Source organism: Panulirus ornatus, chromosome 13 (genome assembly GCF_036320965.1).
Source record: "Panulirus ornatus isolate Po-2019 chromosome 13, ASM3632096v1, whole genome shotgun sequence".
NCBI lineage: Eukaryota > Metazoa > Arthropoda > Malacostraca > Decapoda > Palinuridae > Panulirus > Panulirus ornatus.
The window spans coordinates 52,169,098-52,191,787 of record NC_092236.1 but is presented as its reverse complement, the minus strand read 5'-3'; the positions used below and the strand labels follow the sequence as shown (position 1 = coordinate 52,191,787).

Below are 22,690 nucleotides of genomic sequence, written 5' to 3'. Positions count from 1 at the left end.
CTTTCACCCCTTGTAGCTGGAAGAATAATTGAAAGACCTTGCAAGAGGAAAATGCAAGAGAGGGCAAAAGTTTGGTAGGAATAGATGTCGGAGGACTAAATGTGGAATTGACTTAAGTAGTTAGATTTTAATAAGTTACCAGAAGGAGCAGCTTTATCAGTAGGAGAGTTAGCTGTAGATCAATCAGGTAGGAAAAGATGAGGAAATGCTGAATTGCATTAGTGGTGCTTTTGAATGTGAAATACTAATATATACCAGTAGAAGTTGAATTAACATAGTTCATATGAATAATAGCTCTACAGTGATTCTGAGCAGGAATGAAGTCAGAGTGAGATTCTAGAAGAAGAGTTTCATAGCCCATTAAACTTTGTCCCTAATATGACAGGCATCAGAGAGAGAGCTTCAGATTTTGATTCAGTTATAAAGGATTAATTGAAGAAGGGAGAAAGGACTCTATCTCAACCAAGATGACCTCCTTTATATGATAAGCAGTTGCGGAGGCAATGGCTGGTGAGTCTGTGTAAAAGCTACATAAGGGAAACAGTTGAACCCTCACAGAGCATTATAGTTGGCAAAGGGGGATGGGGCTGTACATACCAAGTTGGAAGTGACTAGGTTAAGAATGTGATCAGAGAACCAAAGTGGGCAGAAATTGGGGATGAATAGTTGGAAGCTTCTGGGGTAATAAAGAGGAGTGTGTTAGGGAGTGGTCATGATGTCAGGAATTCTGATGGGTATTTTATTATTTGCTTGAGAAGGACATCAGCTTGTGAATGTGATGAGACTATCACATCATGGCTGGAGGCCAGATAGTCAAAGATGTGATAATATACCCTGCTTGTCGTGTTAAGTCAGTCAGATGCCTCATTTTTATGTGTAGAATGATGCTCTATGTATCTTTATTTTTTCAGGCTGCAGAAGGCTTTACTAATCTTTATGGGATTGATTACTCTCAAAAGGCAATAGAACTTGCACAGGCAATTGCTACAAAGAAGAAGGTTGACATCAAATATGAGGTTAGTTTGCTGATAATTTTCAAGACCTAAAAGAATCTGGTTTTGAGCCTTGTAAATTTTGGTATGTGATCTTTTCAGTGAGTTCTTATATTTCATTATGCTTAGAGCTAGCTTATTTACTCTTATTTATCAAATTAAATTTTGTAACTCTGTAGTGGGCTTACAGTTTGTCTAGATTTGGTAGCACTAACATTATTTGCAGAAATGGCTGACTTTTCTGTTTGAGCTGACTCCTGTGTGAAAATATGAATTCAGACTCCATTCTTATCAAGTTCTGAAATTTTTAACATGTACTAAAATTGGTTCTGAAATAGTCATATTTTCATAATTGGCTACTGAGAGTAGATGACCCCTGATGGATCTCTCTCTTCTTATGGTAATGCTTCGATTGATATTCCATATACAGTATCCCCAGTAAATAGTGTGACCAGTTTTAAATTTGTCAAACTGGTGAGGTTCTTAATATCGGGATTAAACAATAAGAATATAGTTTAGGTATGGTCTGTAATCTTTTGCACCTCTTGTCCCCCTCAAAGACTTTGGTCATGAAACTGAGTGGAGCAGTGTTATTGTTATCACATGTAATGACTCAGTAATGGATAGAAATATTATTGAATTGTCCCTCATCAGACATAGTAGAGATAATTAGAATGAATCATAATGTTGGTACATATCTGGCTTCCTCTCTGGCTGATCTGTCTCTGTCGTTGTTGATGGATCAGCCTCCCCTCTTTTCTCCATCAACAGCAGTGTGACTCAAGCAATTTCCTCTCCTCCACAAAATGCACTCATTATGCTGACTACTCAACGCTGCATTCATCCCCATCCTTCGGTTCTGCTCTTCCTTCTGTCACTTGATCTGCATCTCAGTGGGTTAAATGAAATCTACTTAAGTTTAATGCCTCTAAGACCCAGTTTCTACCCATCTCTTTATAGAAAACTCCTCCCAACTCTTGTCTATCCTTTGATCCTTTGATGGCTCTGTAATTCTACCTGTTGACTCAATGAACTTATTTGGTATTACTGTAATTTATGCTCTTTCTTAAAAACCTCACATTACAGGAATAGCTAAAACTGCCTCTAAAAACTGGGTGTCCTGTTTAAATGTCAAAACTTCTTTTCTTCTGAATTTTTTTTTTATTCCAAGTTCCAGTCATGGACAAAAATTCACATCAAGGCCAAGCCCTAATTGAAATATAGAGAGAATTATGAAACAGAAAAAGAAAAGACAAGGAAGAATCAGTCCTTCCTGGCTGCTTGTGTGCTTACACCACTGGCTAGACCATAGTAGTATTTTGGTACTGTCAGTTGCATTACTGCTTCTATGTTGCAATTTTGATCAAATTAGTCTTTAAGTTTTTAAGTTTATATAGATTTAAGTTTGGCATAACTCTTCAACAGTTTATAATTACACTGTATATATTTTTATATACATCTACTGTATGTACATTTTTAATCAAGCCAGGGGTGCAATTTCAGTGCTTGCCATAGGCGCTATTTTCCCTAGGTACGCCCCTGGCACTCCGTCCTTGTGAGTATCATCCAAACACCTCTCTTTTCTCTTTCACTAACAACTTTACTTTGTCATCCCAACACTCACTACCCTTTCTGATATGCCTACCTCTCACCTTTTTCATGCCATATGCATCTTTTGCACATGCCATCACTGCATCCTTAAATACATCCCATTTCTCACCCACTCTCCGCACATCATTTGTCCTCACCTTTTCCTATTCTACACTTAATCTATCCTGGTACTTCCACACATAAGTATCATTTATTTATATATTTTGTGACATTAATTTCACTTTTGTTAAAGATATACTTTTTTTTTATCAAGCAAGTTGACTTAGTAACTGGGGATGATGGAGGAAACACATGGACCAGAAAATATGATGTGTGCCATGACAAAGGAACGTATGATGCTATCTCTCTCTGTCCAGAAGACCCTCAGAGCAAGAGGTTATCATACATCAAGAGTGTATTTCACCTTACTAAAGACAGTGGCTTGTTTGTCATAACATCTTGCAATTGGACGTGTGATGAATTGATTGAACATTTCAGTGATTGTAAGTAAATAGTACTATATTTTTCATTTTCTTAGTTTTGTGTATTTGATAGAAAATGTCTTTAGTTGGTAGGCAAACATTGACCTAGGGATGCGTATTACCAGTAATACCCGCCTGGGTATCAGGAGGGTTATTGACAACTGTTTACTGAGCCAGTTGTCAAGTTGCACTTCTGTGACCTTGGTAGTTGTCTTTTCTTTCTGCCTCACCCAGATGTGGACTTCTGGCATTCTTTTGACAAACAGACAATTTCTCCTTGTCATACATAACTCTTGACAGTGCTTAAATCACACAGCTCATTCTTCGTAGCTCTAGATTCTTCTGTGGTGAGCTCTGTGCACTAGCCCTGGCTTTTGGCAAAATGATAGTAGTTAGTAAAAGTAGTGGGTAGGAGCATTAGGTAGAAACTTTAGGTAGAAGTAGTAGCTAGGAGCATTAGGTAGTAGTCATTAGGAACATTAGGTAGGAGCCTCTGTAAACACTGTGCTAGAGTTGCATTTTGCCAGTGGCCTGTTAAAGGTTAGGTACTAAAGGCTGAGAAGCAGCCCTGAAATTTGCCAGTTATGGAGACTCTATTGCTGTGGCCACCCCCCTTGAGGGAGCTGCAGTTGGAACAGGCATCAGAGATAGATAAATGTCTACCTCCAAATAATCTATTTGAAACAGGAGTGCCTTTTTTCTCAAAGTTTGATATTGAATTGTTATTTTTCCTTACAAATAAAGCAGTAGTATTACAGAAATAAACTGACCTAATATGATGAGAATTGGTTGCAAAAGACAAAGCGCATTATAAAGACAAGTTATTGTTTAGAAACTATTTTTTTTTGTCTTGTACTTGGTTGAACCTAGGTTGGTGAATTCATAATGAGCTATTATCTGTGCAAGCACTTAGACTTTAGTAAACAGTTGTAGCATCATGGCACCATTCTTTAATAGGTCATTTGCCAAGGGGAAAAAATGTAGCTAGAAATCTTATTTTCTTTCCACTGTCAATGGGAATTCTTTTCAGAGTTAATTCTAAGAATTGTTAGATCTGCCCAATATACTGTTAAAGTTCCACAAGCCGTCATTCAACAGGTAATGCAAATCTCACATGAAGTTATGTGCTTATGATGAAATAGACTGTTTAAGCCCCTAAATTCATTTTGGGACTAAGAACTAAAGAACAAGAGAAGATACAAACTTCAGTTTGTTTTACAGAAAATAAATATATGCAAGTACTATGCAGAGAAAACTATGAAGATCTGGAAAGAATGGTTTTAGTTCTAGATTAAAATCACATAGTGAATAAAGTTTGTGGTACTTAAGTTCACAAGGTTATAAATTGAATATTAAAATATGTACAGATCAATACAACCTTCAGTATCCAAGAAACAAGAATACTTCCACAATTAATTCGATGAAAAGTAATCCATCACACAGATATATGAATTCAAAAATATACCAAAATACATCAACAGAAATGTTCTAGGGACTATTTAGTGAACAGTCAAGAATGTATTATAGCCATTAAATGAAAAATACAGTTGAGAATACACTGTTCATAGTTTTGTGAAATTATCACTTTCCTTGTTTTCTGTCAGTTTCTGTTACTTCAGATACCTTGGAATGTTTATTACAGTTGCATAAATCAATACATTTCAAATTAGATTAGACAAGTTATAGGAACATTGTTTGGATGGACATTGGTCTTGTCAACAGTGCCTTAGTCTTGATTGACTGTTTGGTTGATGATTTCATCATATATGATTCAGTTAAAAGTTCTGTCTTAGAGCTAGACTGTCAATGCACCAGTTTCTGAAATAGCTTGATATCCAGGAAGATTGACTGGAAAACTGGTCATTTCCAGCTGGTATGCAGAGGGTGTCTTGCATAGTTCAACAATCAAAATGATGGAGTACATACAGTATTAGCTAACATGATAGAATCATTGTTAGCTTATTGATATTAAGTTTATCAAATTTACACTGAAAAGTAATGATATAGATGTACTGTGAACATTTTCTTTTCTTCACTTTTCCAAAGTTAGTGAGGTAGTGCCAGGAACACACCAAGAAAAGGCCTCATTCTCTCATATCCATTCTCAAGCTGTCATGGGTAATGCACAGAGACCACAGCCCCCATCCACAACCAGGCCCCAGGGACTTTTTCATGGTTTACCCCAGCTACTTCATGTGCCCAGGTTCAGTCCACTGACAGCATGTTGCCGCTGTATACCACATCACTCCAAATCATTCTATTCTGTGCATGCATTTCACCCTTCTGCATGTTCAGGCCTCAACCACTCAAAATATTTTACACTCTATCCTTTCATCTCCAGTTTGGTACTCCCTGCTCTTTTTCCTACCCACTTCATACATATATATCTTCTTTGTCAACATCTCCACACTAATTTTGTCTGTATGTCCTAATAATTACAGTACACCCTCTTCAGCTTTCTCATCCACACTTTTGATTACCACACCTCTTACCATTTTATAACTTAATCAAACCACCTTCACACCACATGTCCTCAAACATCAAATTTCCATTATATCACCCCTTTTGTACACATTCTCATCTATAGCCCATGATTCACATCCTTATAACAGTGTTGGGACTACTATACTATCAAACAAAATCATCTCCCCTCCCAGATATTGTTCTCTCACTTCTCACATCCCACAGTGCTCCCAGTACCTTCTCCCTCTCATCCACCTTATGACTCACTTCAGCTTTAATGATTCCATTTGCTGCCATATCCATTCCCAGGTATCTGATATACTCCAGTCTTCAGAATTTCTCCACTCAAACTTACAATTCAACTAACCTGCCCCTCAACCCTGCAAAACCTAATAACCTTGCTTTTATTCACATTTACTCTAAACTTCCTTTTTCACACACTGTCCCAAACTCAGTCACCACCTTCTGCAGTTTCTCACTTCAATCTGCCACCTGTGCTGTGTCATCAGCATACTCACTTCCAAGGCTTCCTCACCCTCTACAGACTGCATACTCGCCCCTCTGTTTCATGTGTGGAGGGGTTGCAACGGGAATGGATGAAGGCAGCAAGTATGAATATGTACATGTGTATGTATGTATATGTCTGTGTATGTATAGGTATGTATTTGCTTTGTCGCTGTCTCCCACGTTAGCGAGGTAGCGCAAGGAAACAGACGAAAGAATGGCTCAACCCACCCACATGCACATGTATATACATACACGTCCACACACGCACATATGTATACCTACACATCTCAACGTATACATATATATATACACACACACAGACATATACATATATGCACATGTACGTAATTCATACTGTCTGCCCTTATTCATTTCTGTCGCTTCCCTGCCACACATGAAATGAAAACCCCCTCCCCCTGCATGTGCGCAAGGTAGCGCTAGGAAAAGACAACAAAGGCCACATTCGTTCACACTCAATCTCTAGCTGTCATGTATAATGCACCGAAACCACAGCTCCCTTTCCACATCCAGGCCCCACAAAACTTTCCATGGTTTACCCCAGACGCTCACATGCCCTGATTCAATCCATTGACAGCACGTTGACCCTGGTATACCACATCGTTCCAATTCTCTCTATTCCTTGCACGCCTTTCACCCTCCTGCATGTTCAGGCCCCGATCACTCAAAATCTTTTTCACTCCATCTTTCCACCTCCAATTTGGTCTCCCACTTCTTGTTCCCTCCACCTCTGACACATATATCCTCTTTGTCAATCTTTCCTCACTCTTTCTCTCCATGTGAATAAACCATTTCAAAACACCCTCTTCTGCTCTCTCAACCACACTCTTTTTATTACCACACATCTCTCTTACCCTATTATTACTTACTCGATCAAACCACCTCACACCACATATTGTCCTCAAACATCTCATTTCCAGCACATCCACCCTCCTGCGCACAACTCTATCCATAGCCCATGCCTCGCAACCATACAACATTGTTGGGACCACTATTCCTTCAAACATGCCCATTTTTGCTTTCCAAGATAACGTTCTTGACTTCCACACATTTTTCAATGCTTCTCCCAGAACTTTCGCCCCCTCCCCCACCCTATGATTCACTTCCGCTTCCATGGTTTCATCTGCTGCTAAATCGACTCCCAGATACCTAAAACACTTCACTTCCTCCGGTTTTTCTCCATTCAAACTTACCTCCCAATTGACTCGTCCCTCAACCGTACTGTACCTAATAACCTGGCTCTTATTCACATTTACTCTCAGCTTCTTCTTTCACACACTTTACCAAACTCAGTCACCAGCTTCTGCAGTTTCTCACCTGAATCAGCCACCAGCACTGTATCATCAGCGAACAACAATTGACTCACTTCCCAAGCTCTCTCATCTGCAACAGACTGCAGACTTGCCCCTCTTTCCAAAACTCTTGCATTCACCTCCCTAACAACCCATCCATTAACAAATTAAATAACCATGGAGATATCACGCACCCCTGCCACAAGCTAACATTCACTGAGAACCAATAACTTTCCTCTCTTCCTATGTATATGAATTGCTCAAAATGTGGTAGAATCTATGAGAGAAATTATGAATCCTTCCGTGACAGTCTGGTTCCTAGAAAGGGAAGTGATGTTTGGAGTTCATGGAGGGAACAGGCATCAGAATTGTAGGTAGATAGGAAGTAAACATGGCAGTGAATGGAACCTGAAGTAGACTTCTTTCTTTTATACATTTTTGCCTTTTCCCCACTTTAACCACTTTCATTCACATCCACTCTCTACCTGTCATGTATAATTCACTGCATTCACATTCCCTGGTTCATCCCTCTGACAGCATATCAAACCCTGTTTACCACATCACTCCTGTTCACTCTCATCCTCTGTATGTCTCATACCCTCTTGCATATTCAAACCCTGATCACTCATGTCTTTCCACCTCCTCCTTGGTTTTCCCCTTTTATGTGTTCCCTTCACTTCTGATGTGTATGCCTTCTTGGTCATCGTATTCTCACTTATCCTCTCCTGTTCAGAGTATCTCTGCTTTCTATCTTCAGCTCCCTCACATATACTTCTTTCACCACCTCATCTCTTTCTTACTGTCATTTTCTTATTTGATCAACCCTTCTCACACCAAATATTGTTCTCACATGTTTAATTTCCAACACTTCCATCCTCATCTTTACATTTTTAGCTAAGGCCCACACCTCACATCCAGACAACACCAGAGGGACTTTTATATCATCAAACATACCTACCTTACCCATAGAGACAGTGAGCTCTCTTTCCACACATTCTTATTGTGCCCATGACCTTTGCCCCTTCACCCACCCTGTGTCTCACTTCAGCTCCATGGGTTCATTTGCTTCTGTATCCACTCCCATATATCAAAAACACTCCACTTCCTCCAAGTTTTGGTACATGTAGACTTTCATTCCAAATAACTCATCTTTATTTGCTGCAAAACTTAATAAACTTGTTTTTATTACCATATACTCACAACTTTCTTTCACACTCACTCTCAAACTCAGACACCAGCTTATGCAGCTTTTTTGTCAAATCCCCAACTGCATTCTGTCATCAGCAGACAGCATCTGACTCATCTCCAAGGCCCACTTCCCAACTTCCACCTCCAGCAGATTGCATAATTGCTCCAGTCTCCAAGATCTTTCCTTTTACCTCCCTTACCATCCCATCCATAAACAAATAAACAGCTCTGTGACAGTGGCAAATATGTATGAGAATATGTAATAATAGTAATATTGATAACAAGATTTTGGTAGGAAATCCAGCTGCAGTCTCTGTAAAATTTATCTCCTTTTCACTTAGCACTCACTTATTAATATTCCTTTGTTTTCCACAGATTTCTTTAAAGAACATATCATCCCCACTCCAACATTCATGTTTGGAGGTAAGGTTGGTTCTCAATTAAGTTGCATTGTATTTAGAAAACTTTTAAAGTAACTGTTATTACTTTGTATACTAGTTAGATAAGTAGGAGTCTTAATGCACTAGAATTATATTATCCTGTGTCAAGTCACTAGTACAATAAATCATGCAGGTCTTGGTTTACAGATACTTATGTAATGTATAAAAGAGATTTCAGAACTGATTGTGTGCATCTGTTAATTTCTATGGCACGCTTCTATCATAGAAACAAGGGACTAGGGCATGGAGAACCATTGCGGTAGTAAAGAATTTACATCAGAAAAGTTTAATGCCAGAGAAAAAAGTCCTCAACAGTAATGTAATTTTCAGGACTGATAAGTGTTGCATTAGGATCATTATATTATAGTGTGTACGGTGTTAGGAATATAAAGTATTTTTAACCTTACTTGTGTTGTGAAGGAGAGTGGATAGCATTGTAACAATATGCATTTTGTATGTACGTTGCGTAATAGAATACTTCATTATAAAGGCAGGGTGTCATGAATTTTTTACATCATATTTGAGTCTTGGGACTTTGGTAATGCAAATGATTATTTCCATTAAAGGTGCATCATCCTGAATGCAAAATATTATGCCTGCAGCTGCATTTAGCAAACTATATGAATTCATATAGCTAAGTGGAATTTCTTGAGAAAAACTTGAAATGAGCATAAGCAGTAGAAAGCATTAAACATTTTTAATGACTATAGGTGTGGTGTGGATTTGTGACAAAGTTTTTAGGCAGTGGAGCATTTAATTTGATTAACATGAAGAAAGATATGAAACAGAATTTTAGAGGTTGTGGAAGGTTATATATGGTAAATTGGAATTTTTGATGTTGATAAGTTGCTTGAGGAAGGGTTGATCACAAATATTTCGGATCTAGTGTAGTATTTACTGTAGTCAAGTACATGATACCTGTAGTAGTTACTAATCCACCAGATAATGACTGAGGAGATGAGAAGGATTCATTCTAGAGAAGGCTTGAAAGAGTAGTTGAGGAAGTGAATATATAGAAAAAACTAATTTATTTGAATGATTTGATTGGATGGATAGGAGATTAAGAGTTGTTTTAGCCCTACTTTACAGGTTTTTTTTAAAACTTATGATCCTTAGATATCCAACAGCAGCTGCCAGTTGATCCTAGAGTAATACTTTAAGGATGAAGAACTGACAATGTTGGTTTGAGGTTGGGCATCTGGTTATAAAGTGTGATGTGGTATGCAATAGAGAAAGCAGAGTGGGTTACAGGATGATAGGAGCTTGTACTGATATTGATTGAAGAGTCAGTAATGTTTGCAGTGGAGCATGGCTAAATGAACTCCCATTTCTCAGAAAATTATAATTGAAAAATTGTTTGTCTAGTATTTTACATTTTTTATGTCTAATCTTTGATGTAGTTGGATTGAACATATTGTTTGGAATGGTTTGTAATTTGATTGTATTCGTGTTTGTCACCTTCATGCACTCAGTTGTTTGCAGAAGAACCAGACCCATTCCACCCAAACCACTTCATGATTAACCAACCAACCCCCAGGTACAAATACATCTAAAGAAGCACTGAGAGCTAATGGAGAAGGTTGGTGCAATTGAGAGCTGAGTTACAGGGAAATGCTTGAGGCTTTGAATTTACCCATTTTGAAAGAGAAAAATCTGGGGACTGAATTGATCTCAAAATTTAAGTTTTAAAACAGGTTGATAACCTAGATATTGAACAGGTCCATGAGAGATGCAGGGATAGAGCAACTGGAGGACATAAAATGAAATTAATCAAGAAACTTTGTAAGATGCAAATAAGTACTTTTATGATATGAGAGTGATGGATGAATGGAATAAGATGACTAAGAACATGGTTGATGCAGACAGCATATGTGAAAGTAATAGCAATAGGGAATATTCAGAAGGGGTCCCACAAGTGTAAAACTTCCACCCTGTGTGGTGCAAAATAAGTAATTAGAACATCACAACACTTCATGACCTGTGGCCCCACTTGTTAGACATGGCTGGCATCCTAAGTGTTCTGGGAGTTCCATAAAGATCGAAAGTACTCCTAGGACAGGAAATAAGTAACCTTCATATTAAGTAGTCTTGTATTGGGTGAAGTTTTTTTTTTTTTACTTGGTTTTGAATTTAGTACTGCCTTCAATAATGAAAAGTCCTTCATTTAGGATTATTTGAAATATTTAGATATGGAGTCTTTAAAGCTGTTTGTATGTGATTTAACCCATAAAATTGGGAAAAATTATGATATATTGATAGATGTAGTTGTGGAAGCTCACCTAAGGTATGCATTAATAGCTTATATTTGTTTGTTCAGTGGTTCATTTTGTTATCTGAATCTGGTTTTTGTTCATGCTTTTAGTGTGTTGATATTGAGTGTGACCTCAAGCATAAAGTAGTTGCATAAATGTCATACTCTTGTTAAGTGTAATCTTAAGAATGGTGAAGTGTTTCTTGTGAAGTCGTAGTTAACTCAAGTATGAATACTTGGTTTTACGTTGAATTCATGTCTCTGATATGAAAAAAAGTATTGGACGATTTAGGTGTTGAGTCTTCCAGACATCTGTGAGCCAGCTTTTCATGTTTCAGATGCATAGTCAAGGTATGTTTATATTGATGTGGCTAAGTAGTTTCCATTTGAAAGAATAGACTCTGCAGGATGAAGGTTGAAAGAAGTGCAAGGATGGGTTGAAATGGATGTGGAAAAAGAGTGGATCCTCAGGGGCCCTCTTTCAAGAAGCTGCTTGGTAATTTTTTTTTCTTTTTTTGAGGATAAGAAATTTTCAAGCACTCTTTTACTCTTATTGTGCGTTGTGTTAATCAGAACTTTGTCGGTATTTGATAGGGAATGGCACCATATGCTTTGCTTAGCAGTGAGTTTTGTGCTAAGGGAATTTTTTAGAATGAAACCATCTTCAGGAAGAAGCTTTATTTTATAGCATCTCTCAGACCTTGGCAGTGCTGGTAAGTACATCATACCATTATTTTAAAGCATTTATTATGTCCAAAACAGTTACAAAAGTGTTTTCCATAGATATTTTACTCCAAAAATTTTGAGTACTTATTATTTTTCTAAATTATCTTATGCCTTCATGTGTTTTTAACAGAAAGTATTTAAAGATGGGAAAGTTGGAAAAACAAACATGAATTGTATAAATCCATTGGTACTGAAGCTTGTGTATTTTAAGAACATTTCTGTTAGAATCTTTTATACAGTATGGTGTCCAACTGCTTTTTATGATTCTGACTCAGGAAAAAATTAAAAAAGTCCCTTTCTAATGAACCTTGATGGACATAGTTCTTGCTATTTTATCTATCTGTATCTCTGATGCCTGTTCCCACCTGGAGCACCCTCAAGTAGAGTCTCCATCACTAATGAATCTCCAGTGCCACTTTTTAGCCTTTAAGTTACTGACTCCTACCTAATGCTCCTGCCTAATGTTCCTTCCTACTACTTCTGCCTAATACTCCTGCCTAAATGTTCCTACCTACTACTTCTCTCTATTACTCCTACCATTTATTGTTAATGAACCAGTTTAATCTTCTCATTAACTCAGTATGCCTCTCACCTTCCTGCATTCTTTCATTGATAACAGCTTTCTGGTGCACTGTTCGTACAATTTACATTACATTTCTTATCTAGAGGGTCTTTCTCTTGGTACCTTGCTGGAGTTGGATGCCATAACAAAAGGACTTTGAAGATATTCAAAGCCTATATATGATTATGAATCACTGTAATGTTATTTAGCAGCTGAAGATTGGCAGGGAAGACTGTTAAAGAAGCATTGAAAGTGGGCTAAAACATACGGTAGAAAATTGTATGGATATCCAGTACGATGGTATACATGTGTGTGTGTATTGGGTCATTTACATGCTAGATAATAAAGCTTTTTCTGAAATTTTCATGAGAAGGTGCAGAGAGGTTGTTGGTATTGGATTTTCATGGGACAGAACTTTGTTCTGAGGGGTACTAGAAGGGTGTATAGGTCGATTTCTTGAAGGATGAATATTTCAAGTATTCTGGATGGTTTCAAAGGATGGAAATAGGTTTGTATAAGAGGCTGTTTTAATGTTTGAATTAGGATAATGGTAACTTTTTAGGTGGGTTTAGTATCTTGTATGCAGATCCAGAATGAATTGAAAATACCAGTAGGGGAAGTTATGTTTTTGGAGACATTAGCTTCAGATTTATCTGTTTTGAGGAATAAATGTAGAGGGAAGCAAGGGGGGATCCTCAACATTAATTTTTTCATCTTTTGGTATTTATTATATTGATGTGTATTGTGGATTTATAGCGAAGTGATACACAGTGGTTTATTATGTTACTGAGAGCTTGGTGGGTTGAAGTTGTAAGGAATGTTAGTTATAATGATTTAAGGTTGGAAGCTGAATTTTTGGAAAAGTGATGAGCAGTTAGTGAAGATGAGTCATCATTATACTACAGCCAATGTAATGTTATAGATCAGGTACAAATTCATGGTTAATGAAGACAGTAGTTATAAATTTAAGAAGCTGTATGACAGTAGAGAATGTTCAAGAGATTGGCCCTTACAAGAGTAAAGATCCTTCCCCATGCAGTACAGATAGGTAATTAACATGCATCTTCAACCATTGCTTAGTGTGTCATGGGGAAACATTGACTTTCATGCTCACTTTACACACTTAAGTTGATTCATCAGTGCTTCCACAGTCTGCTTACCACCTCATTCACAGAATGCTTTCGCTGCATCCAGTCCCCAGACATTCCTCTAGTACCTTCATCTAAGGTATTTCTACAACTAACCTGTTCTCTGACTACTTAATGAGTGCTGGGTATGGCTAAACCAAGGTGGAAATGGAGTTGAAGCTAACTTATTTGATATATTGTGGTGATATCTTATTTAAATATGAATATTTAAACAGAATGGTGGGTTGGTTTGAGATCGTTCATAGGAGGATGATATTGAAAGTGAATGATGGAAATGTTTTGACCCTCTTGTTAATAAAGATGAAAAATTAGGAGTCAGGGATCCTAGTCATTTCTAAGTGAATATCACTGAAGCTGGCAGTGGGGAAGGTAAAAAATTCAGAGGTGGAGTTACACAGGTACAGAGAAGTCAGAGGAATGAGAAGAAATTTAGTGTGACAGAGGCTTTACTTGTTGTCGTAGAGTTATCTCGCACTTTATGCATAGCTGTGAAACCTTTTGATTGGTACATTTGTGGAATTTGCAAGAACTTAATGGCTATACAGCACTTTGTAGCATGAAAGAGATAGAGAAAACTTTATATATTTATAGGTTATTACATCAGCACCTCTTTATAAGAAGGAGTCTTAGGGCTACCCAGAACCTCTTTCTGAAGGCATCTGCAGCCTGAGGCTGCAGTATAACTAAGAGCAGAGAAATGTGAATGCCTTTGAAGTGAGAATTTCTTTGATAAAACAGTATTACCAGTGATACAGGCCTGCCATAGGAACAGAGAAGGGGGCCAAGTGAGGATATTCCCTCAAAGGCTCAGTCCTCTGTTCTTAATGCTACCTCGGTAATGCGAGAAATGGCGAATAGTATGAAAAAAAACCAAATGTAGAATCATATATTTGGTATTCCTTTTAAAAATTTCATCAAACTTTTTATATTGGTATTATTGATAAAATTTTTCCAGTTGTATCATTTCTTCCACTGTTCTTGTGTAAATTATATCTGCCTCTGAGGGTCACAGCTATGGCAGTTCGTTAGTGCATTTTCTGTTGTAATACTGCAGTTGCAGGTGTCACATATTGATGTAGGTCTCCTCTCCATTGAGTGACTTGGGTCAGTATGGTATGTCCAATCTTTAGTCAAAAAAGAATCGTCTCAAAATGGCAGTCCTTTTGAAAGGCCAGTCTTCAATACTTTTCCTTTTTCTTCTTTAGCTTATTAATGTTTTTTATTTCCAGAGTACTAATAAGTAAACAAATGTGAAAGCTTTAGGGATGACAGACTACATAATATAGTAGAATTTGGAGAATTCATTGATGAAAGAATGAAAATGTTAGAAAGATATGTAATGAATGGTTAGATGGGTGCAAAAATAAGAACTTGAGATGATACGTCCACAGTAGGGATATAGCAGATTATAAGTTGATGTACAAGGTCTGTGATAATATGATTGATATTTTGAGATTAGGTAACTTTTAAAAGGAGATGAGTGCATACAGTGCTGTTAAAAGTTAAGGGCATTTCAGGTGAGGCTGTCTTTAAGTTTGTCTGTTTGTAAAGGTAGAAATGTGAATGCAGACTTTAATCTTGCATGGCAGCTGAACTTTATGTGCCAAGTGAATTATTAAGGAATGATTTGGTAACGTGGAAGCTTGTATTCACCCAAGTACTTGCAGCAGAAGCTGAGGACACATGATTGACCAATTGGTATTAATCGATACCTTGTAAGTGATCAGAGATCGATGAAAATATTGTTTATTGTCATGATTGTATCATTATGTGATTACAACAGATAAATTGTAAAGGTAAGAAGTTAGGGTAATTATAATGAATTTGTATTGTTTAGCCATTAAATTGAATCCTTGTTTAAAAACTTGTATTTCTTATTCTTCAGTTTTTTTCTGTATGTCATAAGGGTAAATTTCTATTGTAAAAGTCAGAAGCATAAAATTTCTTTGCACACCTTTGGTGAGGGATTATGAGGGAAGTGGCAGAGGCAAGTGAAATTTGTGTGTGACAGTGATACAGTGGAGTACAGGCTGCAGCTGTGCAATTTTCAAGATGAGAAATGGTGCATTAGGTGATTTTAAGAGAGTAATGAGGAAGTTAATTATGAATGTACATTGTTAGCATAGTAGACTCGGTACATTTGAGACTAAATTTAATTTTTTTTTTGCTAGCTTAAAGAGAAAGTATGAGATAAATGTTATATGAAAGTAAAATCCAGGAGTTATGATGTTTTATGTGTTAAGAAAATATATGCAACTTGTGTTGAAACTTAAAATCTTATTTTTTTACGTGAAGGCATGAAAATTTTTTTAAGGTGAGACCAGAGGTTTTGTAGATATATAAACATATTGGCTAAATAATTCTTTTGATTAAATATTTGCTGAAACTTATTATTATATAATATTGGATTGGATATATTGCTTTCGCTCTAGTAAAGTTCATTTTTTGCTTAGTGAACAGAAAAAATTATGGATGACGGATCAGGATAGTCAGATTAAAGCTCCTTATGGTACATAATCTTTTCTTCCTCAAAGCTTTTGATAACCTCTTGTAGTTCTCACACAAGCATTTTGCAGTCCTTTAGTGATTATTAAGTTTTTGCTGTTTTCATTTTAAGAAATGTGTACAGAAAAATGTTAGTAATAACACAGTAACCGAAGCTCCTCTGCTTTGCCATGCATACAGATGCTGATTAACCCATAAGTGCACCCTGTGCTAACCTTGCCTTTTGGCAGAATGGCAGAGAGCAATTTGAGATTTAAGAAGTTGGTATGAACATTAGGTATGGGCCTCAGGAAACTGCGCTAGAGTTGCCCTCTGCTGATGGCCTGTTAAGAAGGGTTAGGCACTAAAGGTTGAGAAGCAGTATAGGAGTTCACCAGTTATGGAAACTTTTGACATGGCAACCCCCTTGAGGGAGTTAGGCAATCAGAAATATAGAGATATATGGAAGTATAGTTGGTTGCTTTGTCCTCTATTAAGACATGCTTGCCCACCACGAGTTAAATTCTCCATTCATTGTAGGCTGGGCATAGATGGCCACCCAAAGTGAAAGTCAGTGGAGCTGCCTAGAGGCCTCAGTAACCCACTGGTGACCACAGTGTGCAGTTGCGCTCATTTTCTTGGGACTCATCATCTCTGGCATCCACTGCTGCTTGTACCAGCCACTGATGTGACCCTACTGTCATTGCATAGGAAAGGCCAAGATTGTAATTTGCTTTTCCTAGACTACAAATACTGTTAATTGGTAAGAAAAAAATAGTTGCTTTTATAGTTTCTGTTTCTGATCACTTTAATATAAATGTTATGAAGTTTATGTGCACACAGGATTAGCCAGTCCAGTAGATAAGGTGTTTTTCCAAGAGTTGGTTGTCTAATTTTTACAAAAACTGCACCTATGGATAGAATGAGATTGTGTGAGGAAAAGTTGACAAAGAGGATATATGTGTCAGAGGGAGACCAAATTGGAGGGGTAAGGATGATGTGAAAAAGATTTTGAATGATCAGGGCTTGAACATACAAGAGAGAGAGAGGCTGAGAGGTGTGCAAGGAATAGAGTGAATTGGAATGATGTGGTATACCGGGGTCGATGTGCTGTCAGCGGACTGAACCAGGGCATGTGAAATGTGGGGTAAACCATGAAAGGTATGTAAGGTTTGGATGTGGATAGGAAGCTTTGGTTTTGGGGCATTACCCATGACAGCTAGAGAACAAATGTGAGCAGATGTAGGCTTTCTTCATCATCTTCCTAGTGCTACCTCGCTGATGCAGGGGGTGGCGATAGGGTGTTGGGGAAGAGAAAAGAATGTGTGTTATCTTTTTCTTTTCTTTCATTCATTGGTGCTATTTTCTGTGGGGCAGGGTGGCATTGGGAGTGGATGCAGATAAGCAGTTATAAATATGTACATGTGTATATACTGTATGTATATATGTATATATGCACATGTGTGTATATGTATATATATGGGGATGTCTTTCTTTGTGTTTCCTGGCTCTACCTCACTAACACAGGAAACGGTGTTCAAGTATGAAAATTATTTTCAGTTGCTTTTGAGAGCTGATTGATCATTTCTTTTTCATCCTTTGTGATGGAATTTCTAGACTCATGCCCATTGTTTAAGGGATAAACATCCAACTGAGTCAGCATACCATTAGTAGCTTATAATGGTCCCTTACACCTACCATTATAGGTGTATACCCTTTAACTTGCAAATTGTGCATTCATGATCCCATGGTAATACAGATAATGTTGAATGACTTAGGTGATTAGGAGAAACAATAATAAGTACAAGTTTGTGAGGAAAATTTAAGGAGAATAACATGAAAGTTTTTAAGATATATGTAATGGAGATTTTAATGGGATTACATGAGGAGCAGAGAGACAGCACAGGAAGCCTTGGCCTTTGCTCACTTGAAAGAAATATTTAAAGACTGTGGCTGGGTTGATGGAGGACTTTCGAAGAAAAATTGCTTTAACTATCTTTCCCACACAATCTTCTTCACATCCATACATTAAGTGGATGCAAAGTGTGGCCTCTGAATGTGCATATACAGAAGACAGTGAATGTGCTTGAAATGGAATGTTTGATGACAGTATGTGATGTAATTAAGAAATGATGAGAGGTGTGTTAATAAGAAGAGTGTCCTTGAGAGAGTAGAAGAGGGTGTGCTGCAATGTTTTGGACGTAAGGAGAAAATGAGTGAGAAGTTGACTAAGAGGATATATTTGTCAGAAGTGGACAGGACAAGGAGAACGAAACTGACTTGGAGATGGAAGAATGGAGTGAAAAGGGCTCAGAGTGCCTGGAGAGTGAACATGCAGCATGATATAAGGCATGCATGGGATTGAGTGAAGTGGATCAATGTGGTATGTGGGCATGATGTACTGTCACTTCATTGAACCAGGGCATATGAAGTAGTCAGGGTAAATCACAGAAAGGATTTTAAGGTTTTGTTGTAGATAAGAGGTTGTGGTTTTAGTGTATGTGAAGTTTTCAGCCACCTAGAGACTGGATGTAAGCAAATGGGGACATTTCTTCATCTGTTCCTGGCACTACTGCACTAATATGGAAAACGGCACACAACTCTAAATGGTGTGCTTATACAGTCGTGAAAAATACTATATACTATATGGTCACTCCACCTGGGTTGCCACATATCACCACAGTCCACCAGAATGTCACGAAATATATATTCCCAGTCAGTCTTACATATGATAAAAGTATCATGAAAAGTTCTGAGGGGCTGTTTTATTTTTTTTTTCTTACACCTTACTTTTTGCTTCTTAGCAAGGTGGTAAAAGGTCTCCTCACCAAAGAGGAAAGGTAGGCAGGTAGAAAAGAGAGAGAGTATTTGATTGAGATGAAAGGATGAGAGATCAGAGGAATATCAAATGGTTACTGAGAAGGGAAGTGTGTGTGACTGTCATAAGTACTGTATGGTATAAACACACATGATATTTAGAGGCATTCCCCCTACAGCTGTATATATTTCACAGAAAAGCAAAATATATAAATCTATGTAAATAACTAAACTTTTAGATATTTTCATGCTAAAAAAGCCAAGCAACCATTAGGTTCTGGTGCTAGATAAATTCTACACAATCAATCTTTTCATGAGACAAGGCATTTTGGGTTATATATACATATGAATAAATGTATATCTTTTCTTTAATTCCTTAAAATTCTCAGTTCAGAGAATAACATACAAAAAGTATACTTCAAATAAATAAGTATTAAAAATGGAAAGATATAAATTGTAAATGTAAGATTTACTGATTTTTCACTATTTAAAAATTCTAAGGAATTCTATCTTACAAAAATAAAATGAACCCTTAGAATATGAACACATTTTTCTTAAGGTATTGTTGGTTTTAATAATGGTATTGGCTTCCTTTATTTTGGCTATTCAGGGTATTTCATGTAGGATAGTGAATATTTAATAGCCAGCAATCAATACCTTAATGCTACTGGAAAGCTATGCATAATTCCCTTTGCATGAAAGGTTATCTGGCTTGAATAAATACTGTTTCTTGTGGAAAGAGTCCTGCGTCCTTTAAAGTTAATCCTATGTCCATATGTGAGATTTCTCGGCGAGGGAAATTGGTGATCAATTCATACTGCTCACTGCTGTACCCTTTACTGCCAACATATTTCACCAGAGCCTGCAAAAAAAAAAAAGTTCGTCATTATCAAAATAATTTTAAGATAAAATTAACCCAACACTAAAGCTGCTTTACTCATAATACACAAATAAAGCATTTTTCTTTACAATATATATATAAAGGGGAAATATGTAAAACTTTGATTACAGAGGTTTGGAGAAAATGCTGCAAAGGGCCTAGTTTAAAGTTTACACTATATTACTAAATACTTCTAGAAAGGTGAACCAAGTAGCATTTTCTCAAACAAAATTTTTGGTCATTCCCTTCGCCATCCACATGAAGGGGAATATTGACTGTAAGTCCAAGCATACTTGCCTATCTATCTATATCTCTGACGACTGTTCTCTCCAGGAACTCCCATCAAGGAGTGGCCACAGCAAAAGAACCTCAGCCTATCTCTGCCTTCATATGCCTCGCTCACATACACCATTCCATGCATTCTTCCACCCTCACATAACAACCCCTTTAATTCTAGTATCATACAGTCTCCCTGTAAACTCCCAGTCTTGCATTCTTTCCACATGCCCAAACCACCCCAAAGTATTACAATTCACTTATTCTACCACTCCATAATTAATTTTCTGCCACAGCGCAGCTCTGCTCTTCTCAAATAGCTCATTTCCACAGCTCTGTGACCTCCATGACTCATTCCATGTCCATGTTTTGGTTGGCTGCATAGGTTAGGGTTGGGAGGGCTATGCTGTCCCTTAATCCTCTCTTTTCACCAACATACACCTTTGCACCCCTTTTCCCGTTTTGCTTTCATTTCTCATCACTCCATCCATAAATGTATTAAAAAGCCACAGTGACATCACACAGCCCTGCCTCACACTTAAATGTATCCTAAAACTCTTGCTTAACTCTCCATCCACTTTTACACTTGCATTTGCTCCTCTATCGAACCTTTCACTCCATCCAGCAGCTGTCCCCCTACACCATACATCCTTAACACGTCCCATAAAGCATTCCACGACTTTGTCATACAACTTCTTACCTTTCGTGAAATACTTTTCTACTGCCATCATTACAACAAAAATCTGATCCATGCACCCCCTACCTTTCCTAAAACCCCCTTGCTCTTCATTATTCTAACATTCTTGCATACATTTTTTGTGGCATACCTAAAAAACTTATTCCCTCATAAGTGCTAAACACATAGCAGGAAGGCAAAGTGAACCTTTCTGAAACTACATAATGACCCTGAGCCAAGTGAACTTCTGATCTGGAACAGTCTGATATTTCTTCCAACTGAGTGCTCTGGAAAACAAGATTTAAGAAGTTTAGGCTGACACATCCTTCTTTTGAATCTGTTATGATCAGAAAATTTTCAAGTTGTTCCAGTACTACTGCTCTAATGATGTTAGTCCAACAAAGAGTGCCAGGACTGACCTGGTAAAAATCTCTGGCAATATGGTTTGCCTGAAAGGCATCAACCTGAACTGTACGTACCTGATCCATCCCATGGAAATCGGGGCACAGTTCGTAATGATATATGGACAGATCAACAAAACATCAAAAATCCATAAAAGAAATTAAGATGTTATAAAAGATGTAAAAAAATAAGCTGTGGGAAATGAATAAATGGAAAAAGCGAAGTGAAGAAACTATGGAAGTAAAAGATATAAAAAGCCTCGTGAAACATTAAATAATTACAAATAAATAAGTGATAAAATCTTAAAAGAATTATTAGGCATAATCCAATACTCCACACATGTTAGTAGAATACTGATGAACAGCAAAGTACAAAAGGGATTATATGTATGACGATATAATGGATAAATGGGAGAGTATTCAATCTCTTGTCCCGAGACAGGAAAGAAAGAATACTACCCACATTTCTCCTAAGTGTAGTATGAAGTGACTGAGAGGGGCAGGATCAGGGAGCTGCAAATCCTTCCCTCCTATATTACTTTCCAAAAGAAGGAATAAAGGAAGGAGCTCAGCATCATTTTTTTTCCCCCTGTAAAGCTCCTTCATCTGTTCCTGATGCTACCTTGCTTACATGGGAAATAAAGATAATATAGAAAATTAAATTCATGTATGTAGTATAATGAAATTAAAGTGTTGTTATAATGCAGCAGATTAAAGTGTTTCAACACAATTGTGGCCACAATAACAAACCATTAATGGGAAAGCTCCCCAATGTACAAATGCTCCTTGGGGCAACCAAGAATAAAATGACCTCTTGACTCCAATTGTAACACCTTTAAGTACTGTGAGTTTACTTCATAACTAATTTATAATCTATCACAGGCATGTTTGCCATTTTCAGCATTCACAGTACAGGTGCAATACACAACAGAAAGGTTCAAGATGGCAGTCTAGCTTACTTCATGGTCACTGCTATATTTCCAAGAATTTTAGTAATAACAAACCATTAGTTTAGATGATGATGGCATAGACACAATGTCTCTGGAACCATCTGGCAGCCTCAGCATTAATTTTGATTCAGGATCAGTTGGTGGGCCTAAATGTAATTTCCACTCCTCTTCACTGTTAGAGCATTTATTGTCTGATGACTCTTCTTCATTACATATACTATCCCTGCCATTCTTTTCATCCTCAACTGCACTATTAAATTTCCTGCATAAAACACTTTCACCATTGAATGTTCTCTTAATGGTTTCCTTTTTTGGTCTTTCCTTTACAAAGGAATAATCTGTATCATCAGTTTCTGAGTCAAATGTCTCCAGTGCATCTGAATCTTCTTTGTCTTCATCATCATCCTCAACAGTGGCTGAGGGGGGACTGGGGTCATCACGCATCACCTCGGCAAGTGATGCTTTAATGGCAGCTTCTATTTGGGATGCTTCATCAGCCTCCAAGATGCTCTCACTCATATCCTGCAAAATCACATAAAAATAGAAT

At 37.4% G+C, this 22,690-nt stretch overlaps 2 protein-coding genes across 9 annotated transcripts in view; one reads left to right on the top strand and one right to left on the bottom strand.

Moving 5' to 3' along the window:
- LOC139752883 (EEF1A lysine methyltransferase 2-like) overlaps nt 1-22,690 on the top strand; it is a 102,035-nt gene that overhangs the window by 6,820 nt on the left and 72,525 nt on the right. For 2 of the 7 annotated variants that reach the window (XR_011713609.1, XR_011713608.1), the window contains exons 3-6: nt 912-1,016; nt 2,857-3,085; nt 8,908-8,955; nt 16,684-16,906. Coding sequence is in view for 5 of the 7 variants with exons in the window: in XM_071668899.1 (XP_071525000.1) it covers nt 912-1,016; nt 2,857-3,085; nt 8,908-9,008 (435 nt within the window). In the remaining 2 variants the exon portion in view is untranslated. Of the gene's footprint in view, nt 1-911; nt 1,017-2,856; nt 3,086-8,907; nt 15,524-16,683; nt 19,315-22,690 lie in introns of those variants that run through there. The other 5 variants (XM_071668901.1, XM_071668900.1, XM_071668903.1 and 2 more) reach the window with 5 other exon arrangements.
- LOC139752882 (UBX domain-containing protein 7) overlaps nt 19,311-22,690 on the bottom strand; it is a 35,783-nt gene continuing 32,403 nt past the window's right edge. For both annotated transcript variants that reach the window (XM_071668897.1, XM_071668898.1), the window contains 2 exons: nt 22,198-22,665; nt 19,311-19,822 (listed from right to left, as the gene is read on the bottom strand). In XM_071668897.1, the coding sequence (XP_071524998.1) occupies nt 19,664-19,822; nt 22,198-22,665 (627 nt within the window). In that variant the 3' untranslated portion in view covers nt 19,311-19,663. The remainder of the gene's footprint in view (nt 19,823-22,197; nt 22,666-22,690) is intronic.